Consider the following 27472-nt stretch of genomic DNA (forward strand, 5'->3'; position numbering starts at 1 on the left):
TGATACACAGAGAGAGGGAGGGAGGGCCATTTTGATCTGCAGGGTTGCCATTCCACTCCTCCATGGATAGCAAAACCATGATACCTCACGTCCCATGGTATTTAATGGTGGTGTGCATGTGCATGGCCGCTCTGCCGGGACTGCATACACATGTGGCCATTGAAGTCAGGGGAGCTTGCTATCCAGATTTACTAAAATCCATAGATGGCATAGCCCACAGTTGGGGTGGACTACATGACTTGTCCAACTTAATAATAATAATAATAATAATAGGATTTATTTATATGCCATCCAATCACTGGGAATCCAGGTGGCTTACAACAGAGGGGATAATAGACGGTTCCCTGCCCTCAGGCTTACAATCTAAAAAGACAGACACAAAAGGAGAAGGGAATGGTGGTGGGGGGGGGGGGGGTCAGGTCCAGCATTCTTCTCTCCCTGGACCAAGGCAGATGGACTGGAGGGAGGGCTCTGTTTCTTAATCGAGGCTGGGCCCGAAGGCGTTGGGCCTGTCCTTTCACTCCCTCCCAGGCCAGAAGATGACAGTTGGAAGGAGGGAGGAGAGGGCTCTTCCTCTTTATTCAAATAACTTGCTCATCTGATCATTTATAATAGAATTGTTGTCTCAAGATGCCCACTTAGGAGACAGTTCCTTATTACTGACATCAAAGCAAAGACTTTTTGAACCTAAATTTTGAATTGTAGCAAATTAATTCAAGACTAGGGTTGCACCTACACTGTAGAAAAAAATGCAGTTTGATACCATTTTAACTGCCTTGGTTTCATCATACAGAATCCTGGGGTTTTTAATTTGGTGAGGCACCAGCACTCTTTGGCAGAGAAGGCTAAAGTCCTTATAAGACTACAAATCCCAGGATTCCATAGGATGGGGCTACAGCACTTAAGTGGTGTCAAACTGTACAGTGCAGATTTCTACAGTGTAGCACTCTAGGCCTTGTATTTTTGCTCCCAATATTTAGTACATGTGTATTACAGTAAGTTATTATATATGTACTAACTATTGATCTCATTACTCACTAGTCAAGAGGCTGGTGATCCTAGAACAAAATCAACATCAATCAGGCCAACTAGACACATGTGTGTAAAATCCAACTCAGAGATACTACTCAGAAACTGGATGGGCCAACATGGTATCCTCCAAATGTTTCAGATTATAACTCCCATCAAACCCATCAACTGCTATTCGTAGTCAAGATTTTGGATGTTGTAATACCGAACATCTGGAGAGAATAGGTTGCTTTAGGTAAAGTAGACTGGGTTGCTGGTACATTCATTAGAAAGACCCATCAGAAAACCCAGAGCTTTAAATAGCAGTAACTGTACACTGAATTCAATACTGAATTTTTTCCCAAGGAAGACACACACACACACACACAAAGTAAAACAAAACAGTAAATTACAAAATATTCGATTCTAATCACAACCATGAAATTGTATTTTGGCCCTAAGGATCCCTGAATTGCTGGCATACAGTCTTCCCCAACATCAGATGATGAATCTCTCCTAGTGCTTATTTCAATAGTGCCTCTACAACATCTATACTGCACCATTCAATGTAACTGAGCAGAGCTAAGAGGAGACAGCACATTTCATGCCTAGTGAATAGATCCAACGTCTCACAACTGTGCAAGGGATACTGAACACAGCCTGTAAATCAAGGCCACATCCCATGCAATGCTATTTGACAATAGAAATGAAAAATGTTGCAGTACACAAGTCACCCTACCTATTTACTATTTCAATTAAACGCAGACTCCTCCTATCCCAAAGGCTCAGAATTGATCAATTGGGAGTGGGAGGTGAGGGGTGGTAAAGTGCCTCCAGATTAACATTTACTGAAAATGCTGCACCTTTACACTACACTCAACATCACTCTGAATCCCCAAAGCCAGACATAATAACTACACCTTGACATATTTCTCTTTGAGTTGTTGTCTGCCTCCAATGAGGGGAAGTTCCATAATTGAGAGCTAGCTACCAAGAACACCTTCCTGCATGCCCTTGTGAACACATGATGCTCATGAACTTACCTATCACTTGTGGCAAGTCAGAATTGCCTTCAGCAATCAGTCAGTGAACTGATTTGTAAACTGGTACCAAAAACCAGCCAAGAAGATGGGCTAGTAATTTTTGTGGCCTTAATTACAAGTCTGACATTGCATGTTCAGTGAATCTCAAAGACAGGATAATACTGACTTTTTCCTGTCTTGATTTCCACATAACATCAGAAATGAGAGCATCTGACCTTTTTACTTAGAATATGGGAAGGAGAAGATGCCAACATAAAAAAGGTGCCTCTCCAAAGGGGATGGAAGCAGTGCTAAAGTATTAGTCACTATAGTCTGTGCATGAGAAACTAGACAAATTCACTGTATGTGATTAAAAAGCCCTTTTTAAAAGTTCCAGCTTGGAAAGGAGATAGAGGTATTTCCAAGTTCCAGAATAGGGAGCATTGAAGATTGACCTTCATGTGATTTCTTTTTGCTTATTTATTTTTAACACTACAGCAATCAAACAGTATTCCCTTTACTCACACTAAGGGTTCAGAATACCTACCTAGGGATGAAGGGGAGAGGGAACAGTGGCCTTTCATAAATGGAACATCTACACATGAAGCCGTCCAGAACAAAAGATCTACAGATTAACTGGTGCCCTCAGGAAATTAGATGCTCACATTAGACCAGAGGCCTTCAATTAGAGGGTCATGCCCTGACCTCAAGTGGGTCAACACAAACCTCTTTTTTTGGAACTTTTCCTATTAGATTTAAAGAAATGGATTAAGGGAGTAAGAAAGGCCAGAAAGCAAGCTGGACATGCAAGACAAAGAGTAGAAGTGGCTCTCACATGCCTAATTCCACAATCTTGTTTGCCATGATAACTTGGTCAAGACCATCACCTCCCCCCCCCCCCCCGCAGATTGGAATTGGGGAGGGGACAGTTCCCAAGTGGTGAGGGGAGCAAACTGAAACTATGAAAGAGAGCCATCAGTTGTGTGGGATTTCAGAAACTTCAGAAGAGCAGCAAGGCCCACCTTTCCATCTCTGGCTCTGGAGACAATACTGGAGTTGGCCATCTGAGTGATGGGCTACGGAAGCAATTGAATGTGTACATTTGTCATGCAAAAAGGAGACTTAAGAGCCAGACGTGCATCAGCTGCCTAGTGCCACAACAAGCCCCAAGTCTTGAATCAGAGGTAGAAGGTCCTCACAATTTTATTTTGCTTCCAAGATCCTTTGATACACATTTCCAGTGTTAGATTTAGAACAGGGGAAGAAAAGCAGGGCACTGTCCCAAATTCTCATAAAAAACAAAGCATGATATTAGGGATCAACAGCACAGTCCTATTCATATCTGTGCAGACTTCAGTTTCAATAAAGTCTGCAGAACTGATTTATACATAAGTACACACTGGTCTGCAACTATCTGGAAGCAAAAACAGTGGGAATGACCGTACGCAGTAGGAATGAGTTCTGTGCAGATATGCATGGAATATTGGGGGGGGTCTCAGAAACCTAGCAAGCAGACATGTGACTTAGCTACTAAAGGCAGACCAAACCTGTGGCTATCTATTTGAGTGGCATTTGGGAAGGAACCAAAATCCAAAAAGGTTGAAGACTGCTGACCTGGGGGAATACAAGTGGCTACCAAGGTTTGTCAAAACAAACCATTGAAAATGCCAATCTATCGCTAATAAAAATGAAACTTTACAATTTTTACAGGTTTCTATCTGCTCAAGTCTTGGTCACATGGTTAAGAGGCCTTTCAAAGAAATAGGAGGGCATTTATAGTGAGGAGAGGCATAACATAAGCAAGTTGGAAGCAGAAGATGGAGGAGCTTTATTCTCAATGCAAAAACAAGACCAAGAGTAAATTGTTGTAAAGACTATGAACCACTAATAGCAAAAATAAGAATCAAGAACAGTAAACCAACCATCATGTTGAAATGCAACCTGAAGAACACCCATGTAGAATTTAAAGATAATATGAAAAATAGATTTGCACTATTAAGCGTTTTTGATTAGGAGCCAGTGGAATGCAAAACAACACTATCTGCAGCCAAAAAGGAAGTGAAGCCTCAATGGATGACAGATGAAACTCTTCAAGTAGTGAAGGAGAGACAATAAGCGAAATTTAAGGTGACAGAAATAGAGTTAGAACCCTGAAAGCAACTTTTCCAACGACTTGTGAGCAGGGACAAGGAGAAATACTATAATGATCAATGCAGAGAAACTAAGAGGAAAACAAAAAAGGAAGAACAAGAGACTTTATCAACAAGATATGAGAAATCAAAGGGAAATTTAAACCAAGAGTGGGAATGCTCTAAGAATTGCAGGGGAATACATTAGATAACCAAGCAGAAATAAAAAGACAATGGAAACATACAATATAAAAGAGATGAAAAGGTGACACATTCATTTAAGGAAGAACTATGTGAAGATGAACCTCCAGTTTTAGAAACAAAAGTGGAAGCTGCAGTCAAGAGCACTTGGTAGAAACAAATCACCAGGAACAGACAGAGCTGCTTCAAGCAGCAGAGACAGTATCTACTCTACTCCAGTTCTAAAATATGTCAACAAATACAGAAAACAAAACAATGGCCCAAAAATGCCCAAGAAAGGGGTCATCAGGGATTGTAGCAGACACAGGACTATTGCATTTATGGGTGTGCCACAATATTTTCTTGTTCTGATGCATAACCTGAACTCAGGACAAGAGACTATTGTTAGGACAGAATATGTAGAAACTGAATTGTTTCCAATTGGCAAGGAAGTCAGGCAAGGCTGCATTTTATATTCCTATTTGTTTAACTTGTACACTGAACGTGATCGTATGTAAAGCAGAATTAGAGGAATAAGGCATGGAAATTGGAGGAAGGAACACCAACAATTTTAAGATATGAAAATGACCCCATACAACTAGCAGAATATAACAAAGTCTTGGAACAATTATCAAAGAAAGTCAAGGAAGAAAGTGCAAAGGCAAATTTACAGTTGAAAATTAAGAAAGCAAAAATAATGACCACAGATGATTTATATAACTTTAAAGCAAACTATGAACTAGACGATAAAGACATTCAACTAGTTCAAGATTTTCCATACCTTCATTCAGTCATTAATCAGAATAGAGATTGCAGTTAAGAAATTATAAAAAGATTAGGACTTGGAAGGGCAGCTATGAAGAAACTAGATAAGATCCTGAAGAGTCAAGATATTAACTACTAAAGTCAGGATTGTCCATGCCACAGTATTCCCCATCTTATTTTCCATTTCTAGGTATGGCTGTGAAAAGCTGGACAGTGAAGAAAGCTGACAGGAAAAAATCAATTCATTTCAAATGGTGATCAAGAAGAGTTCTGCAGATACCATGGGCTCCTAAAAAGACAAATAAATGGGCCCTAGAGCAAATAAAGCCTGAACTCTCTCTAGAAGTCACGATGATTAAACTGAGATTGTCCTACTTTGGCCATATCACGAGAAGACATGACTCCCTAGAAAAGAGAATATGCCTGGCAAGGTAGAAGGCAGTAGGAAGAGATGAAGACCACATTCCAGATGGATAGACTCAATCAAGGAAGCCACATCCCTGGGGCTGCTGCTATGTAACTTGGAGGCTCCCATAAGTCATTCATAGGTCTGCCACAAGTCAGTTGACTTGACGGCTGTTAAAAACAGCAACGATTTGACTCTGCAACCTGCATCATCTTGGGGTAGGGGAGGAAAAAACATTCAACACTAACAAGAAAGTATACATTTTATCTGCAAGACATTTATTGAACCAATACATGATGACTATCTCTTCAAAAAGGTACCTAATAAATCTTACAAACATGTAAGCAAGTGAAATGTCTGTCATACATCAAACTCTTTTGCATTCATGAAAGATCTATTCATCTAGATTTCAAAGACACATTACTCTGAACGCCAAACACTCCAGCAAAAGTGGAAGTGACCAATTCTAGGTCAGCAGCTCAAACTCCCCTTTGAGCCTCGTGTGGGCAGCCTCTTGAGAAGAGACATGGCACTGAGCCAAGGCATTAAATAGTTTTTCCAAACACTACAAAAAAGCCTGGCCTTTTGGGAACAGGGAAGAGCTATATGTATGAAGACATTAGCCTACTAATTATTCTCACGAGACACACAAGATATAGTAACGGCCCTAAATAGGCAGCTGTATGTAAGGTCCATCATCACACCAGTTACTGCAAGCTGGTGAGTACCAACAACGAACTGGATCACTACTAAAAATCAGATCCCAACCTCCATATCACACAGAAGACCAGAGTTTAACTAAAGCCATATTGTAAATGATCTAATGAAGGGCAAGAGAACACCCAAGGCTTAGAGGCAACAGCTGACCAGCATCTGAAGGTAGAATGTTAGCCTCATCTGCAGAAAATCAGGTCAGCTTTTCTGACTTTATCCACTGTTTGAGATGTACAGGGTGGGTCTCTCTGATCTGGAATTCCAAAATCCGAAATACTCCAAAATATCCAAAAAGATATCCACATGGGTGGCTGAGATAGTGACACCTTTGCTTTCTAATGGTTCATTGACACAAACTTTGCTTGCTCCACAAAAGTATTTAAATATTATGTATAAAATTACTTTCAGGCTATGTGTATTAAGTGTATATGATACATATATGAAATTAATGTTTAGACTTAGTTTAATGTTTAGACTTAGACTTATCATACATGTATACACAAATATCCCAATATCTGAAAAAAATCCAAAATCCAAAACACACGTATTTTGGATAAGGGAGATTCAATCTATAATAGAAGGTAAATCAACAGCACATTTTTACACAAGCATTTTCACCATTATATAGTATGAGTTGACTGTGTTTACAAGAAAAAGAAATAACAAAGTTAGAAATTCAACACATACTCTATATCTCCCTTTAGGGATTATATTGTAGTCTATGTGGAACTATGACTTGTATTCTGGAATGTTCTTTAGAATTGAGTTTTCAGAGATCCATATTAACACAGAGGGACTCCTTTCCTATTTCAATCTGCAATAATCTAGACACAATAAGTATCCTATTGTGGTTCAGTATCTCATTCCCAAACCTTTCTGAAAACTCACCGGCAAGCTAGAGGGTCTTGACTGAAGATTTAAATTCACATCTTCCTGCCCTTTACTGGAAGCCATTGAGGCAGCAGATGATGCTTGGGACCCAAATGAGTCTTGCGATAACTCCTAGAATTCAAAAATTCAAATAAAATGAAAAAATATATCATCATCATTATAATAACGATTTAGTATACTGAGAGATAAGTGACATTATCTATACTGTTGTGTGCCTTCGAGTCATTTGGAACATAATGCAACCCTACATCAACCCTATCATAGTGTTTTCTTGGCAGGATTTGTTCAGAAGTGGTTCGCCATTGCCCTCCTCTGAGGCTCAGAGAATGTGACTTGACCAAGGCCACCCAGTTGTTTTTTTATGTTCAAGTAGGAATTCAAACCCTGATCTCCTGGAGTCCTAGGGCAACACTCAAACCTCTACATTGTGCTGGCTACCTGTATGTACATCTGCACTATGTACAGTGTCCCGCCACATTCTCTGGGGTTCGAGGTACAGCACCGCCAAGGAAGCAGAAAAACAGCAAATAAAAAAACCACTATGTTTTTAATAATCTGAGAGAGCATCTCTCTAGGAATCTCTAGGTCCTCCAGTGCAACTCTATGGTCAACATCTGCCAGAAGTTGACCACAGAATCACACTGGAGGACCTACAAATGCCTAGAGAGATGTTTTCTCTAGCAATCTCGAAAGTACTTCAGTGCAACTCTATGTCAATTTCCAGCAGAGTTCCACTGGAAGACCTAGAGATTCCTAGAGAGAATATGTTAATCAATTCCACAAATAATCAAATCTGCAAAAGTCAAAGCCATAAATGTGGAGGACTAACTGTATTCGAGTCTAATCAACTGTCCCAAATGATCGCTGTACTTTTGTTACAAGAGTCAACAAACTGTAAACTGCTGCTTTCACATTATAAACTAAAATTTCAAGAGCTTATCTTATGTCTCACAACAGTGATGATCTTATAAGAACTTTCACAACTTTAAATGAATGCTACAGCTTCAGGTTTTATGAAATGCCCCAGTCATGCACCCCCAGAGCAAACCACCCAAGCTGCAGCCAACAAACCACAATTGTACTGCAAATAAAGGAAACTAGGATGGGGTGGAATACTTTATACTTGCCTTTTGACTTAAAGCTACTATCACCTGCTTCTATATTCAGTTAGCCAACTAAATCCTTTTCTCTGTTACCTGCTGAACAATACAGCTGTGTCTCTTCAACACTTCCCTGCATTTCTGTGTCTCTGACAAAGAGACAAGGAAAAATACAAAGAGGGTAGTAGCCTTCAGAACCAGTCTGCTGTTTCTTACTGTCTGGAAATGTGGTGAGCATTCAGGCAGCTGTTTTGCTGGCCTATATTGCAATCCCTCTCTTGGCAGTAAGATAAGGTGGACATAGCACACTGCTCACATCTAGCCATTCCCTTCACCTTAAAATGAAGACATGGTGAATGCTAAATGATTTTGTACTGGGTGTTAGTCTTGTTAGATCAGCAAGGTTGCAGAAGCTGTCCTGCTTGTCACAAAATGCACACAGGGAGCTCAAAACAAAAGGGCTCAGAAGATGGGCACAGACCTTCTAGGTTTGATTTGAATTTGCATTGAGGGACTGGGAAAGGGATTATTTATGAACTCTTATTTGATTTTAATGTTTATGTTTTGTTTGATTGCTACTTTATTTAATTTGTTTATTGTTGTTTTGTACTGGTCAGGGGATTGGGAAGGGGTTAATTTCTATCTTATTGTAATTTTTTGTATTGTATCTTTTTTACTGTTGTTAGCCGCCCGGATTCCCCATGATTGGGCGGGATACAAATAAATCTATGTTATTATATTATTGTTTGTTTTTCGTACAGTTGTTTCGATTTGAATTTCATACATTTTTAAGTTCTATCTTTGAGAGCTAGTATGCTGTATTGGGAAGAGTGTCAAGCATAGGTGTCAGGGCTAGTAATAAGCCACTACCCTCTCAGGTCACTGTGATAATGGAATATCAGAAGGGGAAGAACCATGTATGCTATCTCAAGATCCTCTGAGGCATGCATGAAATAATCCAACCCATTCCTGTGCTTTGATTTCCCACATTCTTGAGATCTTCCAAGTTTCTGCCAGATCTTGGAAAGGTTAGCTTTTGACTCTAAGTTCCAGAATCCTTCAACAACTGACCATGATGACTTAAGTGATACCAAGAACTGTACCAAAAAACATTTCCAAGCTCTGTTTTTTCCAGCAACAGATTCTTTACTAAATGTCCAAGTGTCTAAGAGCTATTTTGGCTTAGTAGGACACATGTTTTGAGGCCCAACCCATCTGTTCACAGCTATGTTCTTAAACATTTATTTTGGTTGGGGAGGGGATCACTTGCCCCTTACTATTCTGCCTTTTTCCTTACTTCTACACTAGAAAAGTAAAAGAAGTCTACACACACTGGAAATGTTTCTTAACTGGACTTTTGTAACAATTAGTGTTAATATATACTGTATATTTGTAATATGGATTTTTATGAGATGTGTTGTACTTGGTTTTATGTACTTGGCTTTATTGACTGTAAACCGCTTTGATCTTTGGAAAAGCGGTATACAAGTAACATTTATTATTATTATTATTATTATTATTGCACCAAGAGGCAAAACTAATTTGTTCTGAGGACTGTAATGACAGAACAGGGCATCACATGGAAGACATCCTACCTGTGGAGGTGGGAAGCGCTGCTGAGAATATGCCGACTGCTGCTGTGACTGTGACTGAGAATAGGATGCCGACTGCTGGGAAAGCGCAGAGGTAGCAGACTGCTGAGCTTGCTGCTGTTGTTGCTGCTGCTGGTAGGGTGACTGAGACTGCTGCTGAGAATAGGGAGGCTGACTCTGTGGATGCTGCTGCTGGGCAGTGGTTGGCTGCTGAGGATACGGAGATGGAGACTGCTGATGTGGTGGCTGTGATTGCTGCTGAGAGTAAGGGGGCTGGGATGACTGAAGCTGTGGGGGCTGAGACTGAGTTTGTTGTTGCTGATAAGAAGGCTGAGCATGTGGGGTCTGTGACGGCGGTTGCTGGGCATAGGAAGGCTGCTGCTGCTGCGGATGAGGACTCTGCTGGTTGTAATAGGGAGTCTGGCTCTGTTGCCCATATCCACTAGGACCTTGCTGTGCATATGGAGGAATCTACACAAAGGAAGCAAAGAAACTTAATTAGCAGGAGATCAAGAAGGTATTAGACAAAGAACTAGAGCTCAGAGAGAAGCACCTGACAATTTATTCGTACCTGGAAGATTTAGGTTACTGTTACAAAAAACAAACAAAAAACCCTCTAACTGTTTGTTAAAATACTGTACAAAAATCAACATCTAAATAACTTAAGTTGTTTAGGTAATACAGCATTCCTCAACCTGATGCCCTTCAGGTGCTGGTTGTGCATGGCAGATGATGAAGTCCACATACACAAAAGGCAGCAGATTACAGGAGACTGACCTAGCACCAGTACATTATAACAGAACTTCAGAATATTTGTCCATTATAATAGGAAGGAGTCACTAATTTCAAAGTTTCTTCACAAAATACAGGAACTGAGTTTTAAAGAATTTTTGAAAGAAAGCATAACTCCTATGAGAAGTACACTTTTAAAGGTACTCATGTCATCTTACCTGCTGTGCATAAGAGACACCACCCATTGTAGCTTGCGTCCTGCTTAGATTTCCCATTGGATATCTCTGGGGAGTCTGAGGCCCGTATGGCTGCCCTGGATATCCATGGCCTTGCGGTTGCCCTGACTGAGTTCCCTGCTGTTGTGTGTATAGGTTGTTTCCTCCATAAGGCTGAGGCCTCATCTTCCCCATCTGATCCATAGGGCTGGATGGCTAGGAAATAAAATTTCAATATTGTTACAAAATATTCCATGGCCATTCAGAACTACTTGAATACCATCTTTTACTCAGAAAGGACTAACTTTTAAAACAAGACAGACACAAAGGCTTTTTACCATGAAAAGGGGCTGCAAATGAATTAAAATTCACTACGAAGCTAAGGAAGCAAAAGGAGAGCCAACACTTAGTCACCTAAGGAATAAACATCATACTACATTACTACTCACGCTCTGGAAAAAGTGTACACCTCTAGAGTATGTTATCTTGGATATTTAAAAAATTCACGTTTTTAGACAAGGAACTTCCTGAGACACAGAAAGCAGCTGTATCCCATAAGGGAAAGCAGACTGGCCAAGAAACCACAATGCCTATATTAAATCTGCTGTGTGCCTTCAGGTTGTTTTCAACTTATGGTGACCCTAAGGTGAACCTAGTATGCTTCTTTTTCTTGGCTAATTTTGTTCAGAGGGTATTTCTCTTGCCTTTCTCTGAGGCTGAGAAAATGTGACTTGCCCAAGGTCTCCCAGTGGGTTTCCATGGCTGAGCTGGGATTCAAACACAGGCTTCCAGAGTTGTAGTCCAGTACTCAAACCATACACTATACTACACTACACTGGCTCTCCTATATTAAACTACTTTGTACTAATACATCACTCCAAAGCTTAAAATCCTGTAAAGTAACAGTCAAGAGTTGCAAGGGAGTATCTTCACCTGAATCAAAAGCAAATATCCTACTCCTTTTATAACTGCCCAGGTTTTCTTCAGTGTTTTACACAGAATCTATCTTCCTCACATAAGCTATAAGAGGTATCATTAAATTGTGAGCAACTGTGCTGCCACTAGTCTGCAACTCCCATCAGCTACAGCAAACATAGTCAATGATAATGGATTAAGGAAGCTATCATCCAAGACCATCTGGAGGACCACAGTTGTCCACTCTGAATTAGGTCATCAGCCGATTTAGGAACCTGCAACTGAGCTGGCAGAAACATGCTTCCTTATGCTTTCCTTTCCACAGCAGTCCCTATGACCCCTAAAAACAATGAACAGAAGATCAGGACACTTCTATAGGAAAGAATATGGTGTGCAGGACCCTACAAATGGACCTTCTGTGAGCTCCACAAGCAGAAAGTAGACCCTGGCTCCCAACCCCATGTGTTTTAAATAAAGTCACACTTTGCAGTAGAGAAGGAGCTTACAGGATGAACATAAATCCAGAGTAGAATCAGAAGAAATCCTAAAGCAAAATTATGCTTTCTGAATCTTGGCTACCACCAACATCTAGCAACTATGGTCAATCAAGCCACCCATTATTCCCAGGCTTCTAGAAAAACCTTCTTAAGAGTTTAATCTTCTTTTCTATGAAGCAGATGCAAACATCCCCATTTTACCAACATTCAGAGTTGTATAAAATGACAAACTGACAATAGTGTTGCAATGTTCCCTCCGATATTTATGCTTTTCTCAGTCACTACAAAAAATGACACAAGTCTGCATATCAAACGACAAAAAACAGCACAATTTTCAACCTGACGAAAAGCCCCGGGTACGGAACCAGAAGTCACATTAAGATGCCAGGGTTGCTCTTGCAGGTTAAACAGATGCCTCACAGTATAAAATACCTCAACCCAATTACACCTTGCCTCATAATAGGCAAGTTTTGTTTTAACTGAGGAAGTGACAGAGGAGAAAGGACCAAAGAAATTCCCAGGGTTAAAAGGCTTGACTCTTATTTGAACAATAAAATGTTTTGCCTGTTTTCCGGAACTTCTGTCACAATACCTCACTCACTTGTACTCACTAATCCATTTTCAAAAATGCCAAGTCTGAAATAAATGCATGTTGCTGACCACTGATGTGAAGAACAGCTGTCAGAATTTAAACATGATCTCTGATAATATTCAAATTAAAGCAACTATGGGGGTGTGTATGATACTGGTCCTTTTGAACAGATACTTCAGGATTAAATAAGGAAATGCCAAGTTTTGGCTGCAATGAGCTGAAAATTCTTTTGTGGACTGACACAAGGGAAATCCTTTCAAAGCGGAAACCACAGGAATAGATTACCATGATTACACTTCAAAAGCCAGAGGCCCTTCCATAGACAGACAAAACAGAGAAAAGCACTGCTCCTTGATCACTGAAACCCTATTTCGACCCCACTTACAAACTCACCTACGTTCAAAGAGACTGGAAGCAATCTCAGAGCTGCTGGCTTCACCCTACTTTAGAAAAAGCCAGGCCAGAGCTAGTGAGAGCTCCTGGCTACCATAAAAATATTTGGAGTTACTCTACTTGCACTTTTTCAACAAACAGCTGCTGACCTAATATGTCCTAACTAGTCCATCAACCTCACACTCAAATTCCATCCAGGGCATTAAGTTCTTTCGCTTTCCCAAAAATGAAAAGTTGTGTTACTGAAGCAACAACGTTAGAGTGCCCCCAAAAGCATCTGGATAAGAGATTTGGGGAATTGGCTGCACTGACCACGGATGGCAAAGGTGACATTTCAAAACATCTGGACATTGCCAGGTCAAGGAAAGCTGCCCCCGAAAATATTGATAACCTATGAAAAGTCACTTTGTCTGCAGATAAAAGAGAGAGACTTCACATTTCAAGAGTAGCATTATCCTACCCAATGCACTTTAAACACTTAAGCAAATGGAATAGCATGGGTTTAACATCCTAAAGGGACAACTTTCTAAACACAACTTTTCTAGGTGAACATGAATGACTCTGATGCTTCTCAGGGCCAGTTTATTAACTGGCAAGCACTATAGGTTGAGTCTCCTTTATCCTGAATTCCAAAAGCCAAAAGACTCAAGATCCAAAACTTTTTCATGGATAGCTGAGACAGTGACACCTTTGCATTTTGATGGTAAAGTGTATGCAAACTTCCATGCACAAAACTATTTAAAATATTGTGTTTAAAATTACCTCTGGATTATGTGTATAAGGTGTATACAATACAGAAATGAATGGCATGCTTGGACTTGGGTCCCATCCCCGAGGTATCTCATTATACATATGAAAATATTGCAAAATCGGGAGGGGGGAGCCCAAATTCTTCTGGTCCCAAGCATTTCGTATAAGAGAGACTCAACATATATTGGAAATCTTAAAGCACAAGAGTACATTCAACTTCACCTGTGGTGAGACATTCATGTAGAGGTGTAACCAGACATCTCATCTTTGAAAGACACCTAAAAGTTATCCCAAAACATGTGCTAACAGCATCATGCTAAGGGAGATTCTGTCCTTCACTCTTATGTACTCTGGCTTTCTCCAGGGCAAGTTGACGTTACTTAATTTGCCACCCTCAGTCAACATTTGCATAGCAATCCCAAAAATAGTCTACGGCTGTCTGGCCGTATAGAACTGGTACCACTGCTTTAAGGGATCCTGTGTGGTCTCAAAATAATTGGGCTTTTTTGGATGCAAAACTATGCTATAAAGCAGCGGTTCCCATCCTGTGCTCCATGAGTCAAAAAGACTGGGAATCCCTGCTATAAAGCATATTACAAACTCTGTATCTGATAGTAAAATAAAGTAAAAAGGTACCACCATGCACCTCTTTTTTGTTCTTACTGCACTTACCATAATTGTATTAACAGGGATAGGAAACAAAAATTCTGTAGCACTTTTAAAGAAAGTGTGCATGCATGCCAACATTCATGTGTGCATACACACATGCACACACATAAAGTAGAATCAGATTCCTTGAATTACCAAGAAAACTAACAACCTACCTAAAGTCTGGAATTTATTCCTCAGCAGATCTGTCATCTGACTTATAATAAAAAATAAATGATTATATTTTAAAAAGAGCCTCGCTGGCTCTTTAACGGAGAAGCCCTAATTGATTCCCACAGTAATTAACCTGCATTTTACCTCAGAGTGTGCTAGTTAAGGAAGTCAGTGCAGCTATTTATAACTCATCTCAAATTGAGGGCAGACTGCCTAAAATCTAACACATCCCAGCTGTACTCCTGTTTGAACTGGGGCCAAGGGAATTTTTTAAAGCAATCTTGGCACTGAATGAATGACACCAACACTATGAGAGCACGAATGGTTGTGTTGTGGTGACGTAGCAGCGGAGGTGGAATGGGAAGGGGGGCAGTGTACTGTAATCCTTCCTCAGCCTGCTCTCAGTTCATAGGCCCCAACCCTACAGTCCCTGTACTGTAAAGCCAGGAACCACCCACTGAGAGCTAAACACAGGAAATGTCTTTTCCTCTGAACGCCTTGAAGTGAGAAGCACATGGCTAATCTGCATAAAAGCAAAGCCACACCACCCCTGCCAGGAAGGTTAGCACTCGTAATCTCTGACCAGGAGGCTGGCTGCTTGAGAGAACTTGGACCTGCGCCTGATAACCCAGAAAGAGCGGAGAGAGAACAGATGGATAAGGACCCCAAGCAGCAACAGCAAACGGCTCACGTGACTCTCCACATGGCCTTGGAAGCACAAACTATTGTTCGGTGGCTGGTCTCCTGTACAAAGGCAGCAAGACTGCTTCCAGTGCAATTCTAGGAGAGGCAGCAGCTGTTCCTGTAGTTTCTTCTATAGGGCCCTGCACACTCAAGCTAGTCAACAGGACAGACCCTGCAGAGCCCCTGGGACCTGGAAGCCACCAAACCGATGAAAACGCTCACCAACAACACACCGATTTAATGCAGCTTGGCAAATGCACAGATGCAACTTCCATCAGCTCCCCACCACTGAAGCCAGATGGGATCATGGACAAATGAAAGGAAGAAATGAGATTTCCCTCCCTACACTGCCATTGCCGCCACCCGCTTGTCTCAGGCTCACACTGCTGTCTCCTCCGTATTACAAGCACCATACCTTTACTTTAAAAACTCTGCCTCTGCCTGATCTTCAAGAAATGACCCAGCAAAGTTGAATAATTTGGAAACAGGGAGGACTAACTGTTTCATTCATGGGGCTGCTAGTCACCCCCTTTTAAATAGAAAGGTTTTCAAATTACACCATTATTGGGGGGGGAGGGGGAGAGGAATGACTGGCTAAGCCCAGTCATAATGTGTTAGTATCATGAAAGTACAGCTAGACTCTTATATACCCCCATTCTACCTCATTCCTCCTCAGGGCATTCAAGGAAGAGATCTTCCAAGCTCCACCTGAATTTTAGATGAGTATGTGTTTCAGCATTATGTCCAAAATCTATACCTGCTTTCCCAATCCAATGCTTCCATCTGCAACTGTGAACAGTAGAAGATGTAATCCAATACATTTTAGAATACCAAATTGGAGAAGACTGGCTTAAACTGTGCTTTAAAACGTCTCTGTGGTTTCTTTGGAGCAACTCCACGTTATAAACTACAAGTTTCAAGCAAAGCATAGTTAATTTTAAAAGACAATGTGTCTAGATTCAGGTGTCACATCTGTCCTTAAAAACTAAAACCGAAAAGGAAGCTTCTGACCTCTACCTCTAGCACAACCACAAGCAGGAATGGTAAAGGAGGAGGGCAAAAACCAGTGGCTCACTTTTCATGTTATTCCACAGTCTCTTATTATGACCAAATGAAACCTTAAGGATCGTACTCTCAAGAAAAGCTTACAGGTTTGAAGCCTAGAATGTCATGTAAATGTGGATTATCTTTCAGTTGTAATAAATACTTTTTTGCCAATAACAGTCCCAATTTGCTTTGAAACCTGAGTCTTTTTGAAAAGGCACTATGGCCTGTTACAGACTGCCAAAATAAAGCTGCTTCGGGTCTCTTTGGAGGTATGCTGTTTAAATGATGCATGGGTCCTATGAGTCCGGAGGTCGTGCCAAAGCCAGACTCCATTCCTAAGCACTGGAGTGCAGCTTTGGTGCAGCTTCCGGATTCTTAGGATGCATGCATCATTTAAATAGCATACCTCCAAAGAGACCCGAAGCAGCTTTATTCTGGCAGTCTGTAACAGGCCTATAGGTCCTTTCTCAAAACCATCCATGGCTTGAAAATATTTTAAAAATATATAAACTTCAGTAAACAAGCCCTGATTTTGCCATTTTATACAAGGAACACCATTTTATTATGCCATTGTATTTAATGGAACCTCAGCACCCTTGGATGTTGGTATCCATGGGAGGTCCTGGAACCAAAACCCAATGGATACTAAGATCCCACTGCATGAAACTCTATTTCAGTGAATTGTTCCTAACACTTAAAAGACTATTCTGTTTTGTGGAATCCAGTATTGTTTTTTCCTCCTTGGGATTTTTGGAGTATGTTTGGAATTTCCTCAAAAGACAGAGCTATATGCTATACAAACAGGAACTGCAGAATTTCTCAAGGGAAGAAATCACTCAGGCTTGACATACATTTGTCTGAGAGAGATTGGGTTAAGGTCACCCAGCAAGATTCATGAATCACAGAATTGGAAGAGACCCCAAGGGCCATCCAGTCCAACTCCCTGCCATGCAAGAATACACAATCAAAGCACTCCCAGCGGAGGGCAATCCAGCCTCTTTTTAAAATGTCTGAATAAGACAACTCCACCATATTCCATTGCTGAACAGCTCTTACCGTCATAATATTTAAAGTGGCATCTCTTATCCTGTATGGTTTTCCTTTACATGGTTGAATGAAGAATCAAAACAAGTCCAACACACACTTCTAACACTCCATGAAAGATTTAAGCTGTATGCATTCTTCCTGTATATACATTGAACCACTTGTATGTATGTGCTGGGGAGAACTTTCAAAGTAACAAAAAAATCTACCTCAAGTTTTAAATGAAGCAGCCAGCAAATCTTAGGCCTGTTACAGACAGGCCAAAATAAAGCTGCTTCGAGTCACTTTGGAGGTATGGTATTTCAATGATGCATGAGTCCTAAGAGTCCAAAAGCCACACCAAAGCTGCACTCCAGTCCTTAGGACCGGAGCGTGGCTTTGGTGCGACTTTTGGATTCTTAGGACACATGCATCATTGAAATACCATACCTCCAAAGTGACTCGAAGCAGCTTTATTTTGGCCTGTCTGTAACAGGCCATAGTTCAGTGTCAACTCACTGGGGAGCTTGCAGAAACTCACTATTTCAACTAAGTTCTTCATCTGCAAAGTAAAACTACACCCCACATGTTCCATAAGATGAATCATTAAGTACTATATTTCTATCTGCCCTTGGGGGAAACTACAAGTTATAAGCTATCCAAAATTCCACTTATCAATACAAGCAGAAAAGGGTAGTCTTATTTTCAGAAGCAAAAGGCCCCAACAGCCAACCTAAAAATATTCCACCATTTTGTACTGCTGTTGTGTGCCTTCAATAGTTTCCAACTACGACAACCCTACGGCAAACCCATCACAGAGTTTTCTTGACAAAATTTGTTCAGATTTGCCTTCCTGACAGTGTGACTTGACCATTTTGTGTACTAAGATTAAAAAGGCCAACACAGTGAAGACTTCCACAATTTCTACATTCTTTCATGGTTATTCAACACATGTGTCTTGGTAAAGATGAATATGTAACTTGGGGTAAGCAACCTAGCGCCCTTCTGATATTTGATTTATAGTTCTTTTTACTTCTCAGTATTTGCCATCCTGGTTGGAGCTGGTGAGATGCAAAGCAAAACACCTTGAAGACACATGTTTAAATGTCCTAATATGATTATGACAATTCCCTTTAATTCAGACACAAAGCATTTCCAACCTAAGTGCCATTTTTAGACAAAACTTGATTGTTCAGCCTGTGGCACAACCACAACAATGTTTCCAATGAAAGTATTTTTATGGAGACAAAGCACATGTGCTCAAATACTATCCCCCCAAAGGGGCAACACTGCCTACAACTTTTAAGTATTAACTGGAAAGGTTTCTAGCACTGTACAAGAGAATATGAAACATGAAGCCCCCTCTCATTCCCCACACCCTAGGCACTACTATAGATTTGCTTGAAAGATTTCACAGCACCTCAAAACCCTTCTCACTCTTAGGGCCACTTTTGTGGGAGTGCCATGCTCTTCCTCAAACATTCCAAAGAATTTTCTTATTGCACACAAATTGCTCAGCATTTGACTTTTTCTTAATTTTTAAAATACCTATCTGCCTGGTCTGTAATGCCATTAAACAGCTCCTTATAGGATGACAAGTGTTAGAAAGCGGATGAGGTTTTCCAAATTATGTCAATTAATTGAGTAAGAATTTGGGAGATGATGAATCTTCCAGCACATACATGTAAATGGCTCTTTATCAGTGGCAAAACATTATTTGTCTTTGACCACAGTGAATATAGTCACCAATGCACATTTTGTGTAAGACACATGTAATACCAGTGTTAGTTTTATTGAGAAGGTTCCATAGATAATATAAGAGTGATCAATATCATGTTAAACTATAGCAAGGTGAGTTTGTTGATAAAATATGCAGTATCCATTTGCAATATCTTCCTGTCTAATGAGTAAGTCTGGGATATCTGTCTAGACAAACAATTTTAAACCAGGATGATTAACCAAAAGTCTTTCAAATGACTACAGTTGAACTTCAACCAGAATTTACAATAAAAAAACTTAACACAGAAGAAGGTATTTAGTTGTTACTCAAACAACATCACAACTCAAATTAGCAAGTATATGAAACCCCACGTTTCCTCGTCTGTACCTTAAGCTGCAATTGCTTCTCATCATTGCGTCCCAACCATAAAACCTCAGGATGCCAAGACACAAAAGTGAAATCCTCAAATTACCAGGAACTAAGATAAAAGAGACTCCTCGTTTTTTTCTAAACTGCTTCAGCTTTATCACTCTTGGGGAAAGAACCACTGAAGAAAGTGAAGAAGCAGAAGTGTAATTGAGGAAGGCTAGAAGGTAAGTGCCAGGGATCATGTTCTCTAGCCAAAATAATGGGAGCATGTATACAATTAAAACAGAGTTTTAGCTAACTTTAAAATCCCTTTGCACACCTTGCAGGGCAGGGGAGACAGAGGGGGGCTACATGCCTGCCATAAAATTCATGGACAAATGGCAAAAAGGGTACCAACTAATCCAAAGTGCAAGGGATAGGAATTGAAGACTACTGAATCTAAAAGTGCAACACCAAATGTTTTGAACTACAATTCTCATAATCCTTTATAATTAGCTGTGCTGCAGGCCAAAACATATGGAGGGCTAGGTATTCTTGAGCCTCAGTAAGTAGTTTTGTCCCTGAGAATTCTCCAAGATGAGAATGGTCTAAGCAGAAAGTCAGACAAGTAGTCTTAGAGAAGCCAAGTTTGACAGAGTAACTAACAAGTGAAATCAATTCACAAGATGCTACGTAAAGTCAGCAGAAAGAAAGCAGGAGCCAAAGACTGTGATAATGTAAGCAATGAAGCTACCAATAGCGGGGTACGAACGCTTCAGAGAAAGATATTCCAAAAATCATGGTCTGTCATGAAGGTGATGATGGGCAGAAATGAAATAATACAAAGGAGCAATAAAAAAAAAAGAGTTAAGCCCTACAAAAGGAATACTGAAGGTTGCAAAGCAATTAAATGTATACCAGTAATACTTAGGAAATGCTCTTATGCCTTTTGAAAAGTATGAAAAACATATGCAACAGTTCTGAGGTAAAGGTTGGTTGATCTGGTTATACATTGGAGCAATGTATTGAAGACATCTTGGAGAGCGCTGAGATAGTTCTGGTAGCTGTAGAGAAAGAAATCTAGGAATAGGGTAGATAAGGCTTACCAAATCTACTTTCTTATTGGAATCCTGTGAGCCACCAACCAATGGCAAGTACAAAAGACATAGAAACAAAATAATTTGGAGCCTAGATGTTTGTCTTGAATAACAGAACTGATCAAATGTAAAGATTTATCACTAATCACCAATGTCAGAATCATCTTGGCCTTAGTGCTCCTGATTTCTATGTGTGGTTCTAAAAGCTTAACAGTGAAGAAAGCTATCGTGAAGAAAATCAACTCATCTAAAATGCGGCCCTACAGGAGTGTTCTATGGATACTGTACACTGCCAAAAAGACAAATAAATAAGTCTGAGAGCAAATCAAGCATGGAAACCAAAGAAACAAAACCCTAAAAAACAAAATGACTAAACTTTTACAGATAGATTGACTCAGTCAAAGCAGCGATGTCTGAGTTTGCAAGACCTAAGCAGAGCTGTTGATAACCTGAAGCCATGGAGATCTCTTTTTCATACTCACCAAAGTTGAAGCTGGCTTGATGGCAAGTAGCAGCTACCCAGAAAATACCCTGAAAGGTACCAGATCCCTTCTGATCTTGATAATGTACTAGAGATCCAAACACTCCCTTTTCTGAGAGCTATTATCTTGTATTTATGTAAATGTTTCAAACGACACTTGAAATGCTCACTCCCCTTTGTGAGCCAAATATGCCGAGTTCAATCCAACTTCCCTTAAAGTTCTTTACTTTCTTTATTTCCTGATCACTAGTGGTTCTTCTCAAGAGCCCCTAAATTTCAAACTAACACCCTGCAGAGTCAACATGAAGCTATACCAGTGGCCCTTAATGGACAGGACACAAAGCACTGCATGCACACTCAATACCATAGCTCTAGCCCTCTCTCAAAAGTCATAGGGCAGAGAAAGCAAACCTCAGAAATGGGCTGCTTTTATCAACAGGGAGGTGACCAGCTCCTCCATGAAATGCTATAAGGCTTTAGCTACTTTCCTATTCCCATTTGATAGAGGAAAATCTGGAAGTAAGCTCTATTCCCTGTAGCAAAACAGAGACATCACTAGTTAAGGTGGTCAAGGTCCAGTCTAACTTTTACTGTCCAGGTTACAGATCACAATTCAATTCCTGAAGTAAATAACTGATACAAGGGCAGGAAAGTGAGGAGAATCTAACTCCAAATGACTTGCAACTGTGACATGCAGGTGCCACCTTAAGAGTTCATTTAACTCCCTTATCTTCAAAGCTTGGGTATGTATTACTCCTGGAAAATTCTACATGGAATAAGCGACATAAAGAATGGAGAAAATTTTAACAGACATCCTTCTTCATATATGTCAAAGCAGCATACTGCTAGATACATGCATACAGTAGCTGTGGCAAGAAGTGTGCACCAGTCAACTGTATGTCCAAACAGATGGACTAACTGGGTTGCTTATAAAAGTAAGGCGCTGCTCAGGGAGGGAGAGAAGGAAGAAAGAAAGGAAGGAGAGAGTCCTGTCTGCAGATGAATAGATATCTGAATTCCCATTATGCCAGTGCCAGGGGGAAAGGAGGAACAGCTGATGCTGCAAATCTTTCAGTAGTTTAAGAACAAGTAAAGCAAGAAATCATACGTAGTAATAGAATTTATTTTTACGATGGCACATCCTGAAGTAAAGCCCTCCCATTGTTCTTCTGAAATCTTGGCTATCTAGTAACAGCTTTTTTACTGGACAGTATGTAATGGTTGTTTTCAGATGTCAAGATGACCATGGTTTATCACATCTGCTGGTCTCTCTCTCTCCCTCTCATACACACACACACACACACACACATACACACACACACAATTCTCCTACAAGAAATAGAGTTCAAAAGCTTTCACTTTCATTTTGTTATCAACAACTTTTTGTCATCCACAGGCAAATAGACTGAAGCTGGTCTTAAGTTTATCTGAATCAAGACAATTTCAAATCATACATTGCAAAGCTGCCTTCTTTCAAGCAAACCTACTGGTCAGATTTGGGAGACATGCTAAAATATAGTTAACCTAAAAAGCAGCAAGAAGAGCTAGTATCCATTAAAAATAATGCTTTCTTGGTGGTGTTGACCTAGATAGCCCTAAAACCATACCTCTGTAGGCAATCCACAAGGCTTCACATACATTTCAATAATTCTTACAACTCATCAAAAACCATTCTAGTTATATTCCAGATTGAGTGGAAGACAAGTCTTATAGAGTTGCTTACCAAACTATGGTAATTAATAAATTTCTTTTGGAGCACTGCCTTATTGTAAAGGTAGAAATGTATAGGATACTTTTATACACAGACATTAACTATGCTAAGATTTTTTGAGAACATTTTTCCATACTGGACTGCCAGGCGATGCATCCTAAGTTCTCTGTTCATCTTAAGTTCACAACCAGCGAGTAAATGGGTTTCAGAGAAAGTATTCATCAGAACTCAATAATTATAACAGTTAATGAAATAATGAAAAGGGGTCTCTGTAAAATGGGCTAAAGTGACCCAATGTGAAAACAAAAAACAACCAGAAAGCACTGTGCAAGAGATGACTGTATGATACAGATAAGGAAGTACAGAGTGTGTAAAAAGTTAGCTGTTGCTTACCCAAAACCTTTGGAAACGTTTACCAAATAAAATGTGAACAAATCATTTTTAATAGTTAAACTCCTGTTCTAGAGGGGGCCAAATACATCTTAGTATTTCCTCTTTAATTATTTACATCAAGTTAACAAATTCCAGTTACTTCTCTTAAAGCTACTCAAAGCATACAGTCCTGCAGCCTTTTGCAACCACAATTTATCAACCATTACCGATAGAGCATGATTTACAAAAAAAGTATGAAAAAAGGCCACCATGAATAGCTAGGATTTATCACACAATTTCTGGAAGTTGTTAGGAAGGCAATAAGCTCCTTCAGCAACCACTGTGAATGTAATGAAGGGCCTAGTAACCCCTCCCCATGCCCAAGATGTCCACTCAACTGGTCACAGTTGTGTCATGATATATACCCAACAGCTCTGTCCATCCAGCAAAGCCTGCTTTTGTCTCATACCACAATAAATTAGTCTTCCACAGACAATAGTCCACGATGCTCCATGGCTGCCATAACCCAGAAACAACTTAAAGGCACACAAACAAATGTCTGTACCATGAACCACCACCACATCCAAAACAACATCTGTAATTAGGACCCATGAGCAATATAGTCTGTACTTTCTTTCTTTTACTGCAAGATGTACCCTCCATGCAATACCTTCTTCACTTCATAATTGGTTCCATACTACACCAAATCAGGAGAAATTCAGTATTTGCCTTTTTAGGTTAAATGTTTAAATAAAGTAGTTCATCCCAATACTCTCTATCTGTGATGTTCAGTGATTAATTACTTGCATAGCCAAGATGGCACCATCTACACAGGTGGTTTGAAGGGACTGAGATCCACAGCATTACCACCAAAAAAGCCTCTAAAAGGGAACCCTCTCCCCCCAAAAAGCCCAGTGAAGACCAAGTGCACTCAGTGACCACAGAATACCAATGAAAAAGTGAAGGGCAAACCTCCTCTGAACAAATTGTGCCAAGAAAACCCTACGATGTGATGAACCTATGTCAAATATGACTTGGAGGCGCACAACAGCAGCAGCATGAAAGGAGTGGAATTCAGTACTGATGAAAGTACAGCTGACACTTAAAACATTGAACAGGAGCACCTCAGATTGCAATGTTTTGTTGGAAGTTCCTCCTTAACTAAATGCAAAAAAACATAGGATGGAGCCATATACTGCCATGAGGCCAATGAGATCCATTCCATCTCCAGGATAGGCTACGCTATGCCTAGTTTTTCCATTGAGCCAGTGATGTTCCACATCTGTTTTTATGGCAAATTGCAAAGCTTTCAGATTATGAATAGTTACAGTTCTACCTAATATACATATTTACTCCTCATTCACAGGAAACCATTGTTCTACCCAGTAACCTATCAGCACTTTGTTTCTGAATATTTTTCATGTGTTTACATGGATGTTGGTTGTACCTGTAGTTGTGTGCCTTCAAGTCATTTCTGGCTTATGGTGACTTGGGTGCTGTGGGCTTTATTTCTAAGGAAGGAGCCAACAATATCACTTCTAAGTATTCCTTGCCTAAGAAAACTCTATGAACTTCAAGGGGTCGCCATAAGTCAACAGCCAACCTGAAGGTGTATATAAATATACAAGAAGCACCTATCACGGGGTTTTCAATCAGAAATCCATGTGTTGCAACAGATGTAATTAGTGCATTATTAATTTCAAATTATGATCTAATGTAATTTTGACACAATTAGTGGAGAAAAGGCCTGCAAAGTACCATACTATTTTCCTTATCGTTAAAATACTGTCATATGAACATTTATGGAATGCTACACAATAAAGAAAGCACTCTACAGGGAAGCTACAAGAGTTAGGCTCAAGCTTACTTTCACTGTCTGGAAAGTCTGAAGCACTTTGTGTTTTTCCAAGACAGTGTCCCCCCCTCAACGGTCATACAGATCATTTATTCCATCCTCTTTTTTCATTACTCCCACTCAACAGATCTCCTAGGAAAGAGTCAATATGGACTTATGAAGGCAATATGTACAAAGAAAAGGTTGTCCAGCCATTATTCAGCATGCAGTACTACTACTGAATATCTCAGCTCACTCAGGAGACATGAAAAAAGTAACAGTGATTATTAATATGCTTGGTGAACAAACATCTGCATCCAAGTTGCCCAAGAACAGAGTTTTTATCCAATATTTAACAGGCACTCCCATCTCAACAATATTTATTAACCTCCTGCAGATTACTGCTGACTGGAACCTCCTAAACCACACCTTTAGCTTTTCAGAGGACCAGCCAATATCATATAAACTATAGTTTTTTGTGGGGTTTTCGGGCTATGTGGCAGTGTTCTGGAACAGTTTATTCCTGACATTTCGTCAGTATCTGTGACTGGCATTTTCAGAGAATGCTGGCACGGAAGAGAGTGGTGTGTGTGTACACACACACACACACACACACAGTGTGACCCTTGGTTGAGTGGAAGTAATTTACATGTTAATCTCAGTGTTGGTCTAAACACATCAATAAAAACTCACCCGAAGTCAGACCAATAGGGCTTGGATTCAATTTTGGGGGGAAATGCCTGTGACTAAAGGTTCCAATTAGGATACATGAGTATTGAAAAAGGAAATACATTGTCAACGTCTTGCTAGGAGGTTCTATTTACACCATTATACACCATTTCACTCTTGGAAACACAAAGGTACATGATTCCTCTTAGGGCAAAAGCTGTGTTCTTCACCAAAGTTACACTGCTAAAGTGCTGAGCAATGCCGAGACCTGCAAGTCCAGGTGCACAGAGAAATAATGTAAGTCCCTCCCCAGCCCATACCTAATTATATCACATGGGCAGATCACTATGCCTTTTTGAAACAAGCAATACATTAATCCTGAGAGAAGCAGTTCTTCCTGTTCCAGCCCTGCTGGTGCTTATTCCTCCCTTTGCGTGCCTCACAAGGCAAGTTTGGGCACTATTACTTCAAACACAGAGCATAAAGAAAGAAATGAGCGCTGCCTTGTAGAGCAGGAGAAATGACCTTGTAGTTAAGGCAGAAACCTAGAAATCAAAGAGCTGAGCGTTTATTTCCAGCTGTTGTACAGACTCACACAGCCACGCTGCTGGGCAAGTTAAAACCTCTGGGTTTCCAGTTTCTCTTTATGTGGAAGAAGTATGCAAGAGGAACAAAATACAAAAACTACTAATCCAGAGTAAGCTTTCACTGGCAAAAAGCCACAAACCCAACACTTCTATCGAAATGCTATCTGATGACGAACATACAGCTCTGTAATGTTGAAGAGTTCTGTTTGGCTGAGCTGTGCGAAGGCTACTGGCATAAAACTGCTTTATCTAACTCTGATTCAAAGTTTTGATTGCTTAAAATTGCTATTTATGAACTGTTGGAACACAAAGCAATTAAAATGTCACTTATGAACAGGGGAAGGGGGAGTAAGGAAAGTGCAATCCATACATTCGTATCACACAAGCAAAGCCTAACCACTTCATTAGCTTCATGCACTAGTTCTGAACTGAGAAGGCCACCTGCTCAGTAAACACCCTTTATATTGATCAGATACTTTGAAACTTAACATTCAAACAAAACCAGCCGGCGCGATTTTGAGTTATACAAGGGGAACCCGCAACGAATGGTGGAGTGCTCCTGTTGAGGGCTCCAGTTACTCAGCTACCCTATTTCCAGATACACCATTCTGATTCTCCCTCCTAACTGACTTTAGTCCAACAGTTGCTAGTCCATGGCTACTAAGTATGGCTACTAAGCACTAGTCCTCTCTTCAAGAATCCTCCCTTGACCATTTAACGCAAACTTCTATTTCCACAAGCAAGATGCCTCTTGCTTCTTTTTGTTTGGATAGTACAGTCTCGTCCACACAAGTATCCATATTGACCTCTAAATGCAAAACTAAAAGAAAAAGATACATAAACAGTAAACTTAGGGTCCTCAGTTCATTCACAGTGTTAATTTTAGAACAGCAAAGGCATCTGGGTAGCTATTTTATTTGACCTTTTACCATTTTCCACCACTTCCACAAGTGGTGGTGTTTTCAGAAAGCAGATTCAAAGTAGTAGATTCACACTTATGTGGCATCAGTGGCTCAAAGTACCTTTCAACCATTTTGTTTGGTGCGCTATTTGTAACTCTCCTAGAACAGAGTCCACTGGGATCCAATGGCTTTTCACGGTGTGTTTCTGTTTCTTTGTTGTTTAACTGTAATTTTAACTGGCTTCTTAGTTGGGCAGGATATCCTATGAAAGTCA

The 27472-nt window shown here is 40.2% G+C and overlaps 1 protein-coding gene across 8 annotated transcripts in view; it reads right to left on the reverse strand.

The window, feature by feature from the left end:
• The window catches only part of ARID1A (AT-rich interaction domain 1A), a 130287-nt gene that overhangs the window by 47816 nt on the left and 54999 nt on the right, over positions 1-27472 (reverse strand). For all 8 annotated transcript variants that reach the window (XM_089479314.1, XM_089479309.1, XM_089479312.1 and 5 more), the window contains 3 exons: positions 10758-10970; positions 9811-10278; positions 7113-7226 (listed from right to left, as the gene is read on the reverse strand). In XM_089479314.1, coding sequence (XP_089335440.1) covers positions 7113-7226; positions 9811-10278; positions 10758-10958 — 783 coding nt within the window. In that variant the 5' untranslated portion in view covers positions 10959-10970. The remainder of the gene's footprint in view (positions 1-7112; positions 7227-9810; positions 10279-10757; positions 10971-27472) is intronic.

The sequence above is a fragment of the Sceloporus occidentalis genome, unplaced genomic scaffold, assembly GCF_023333645.1.
Source record: "Sceloporus occidentalis isolate IW3139 unplaced genomic scaffold, rSceOcc1.0.p SCAF_13, whole genome shotgun sequence".
Lineage (NCBI taxonomy): Eukaryota > Metazoa > Chordata > Lepidosauria > Squamata > Phrynosomatidae > Sceloporus > Sceloporus occidentalis.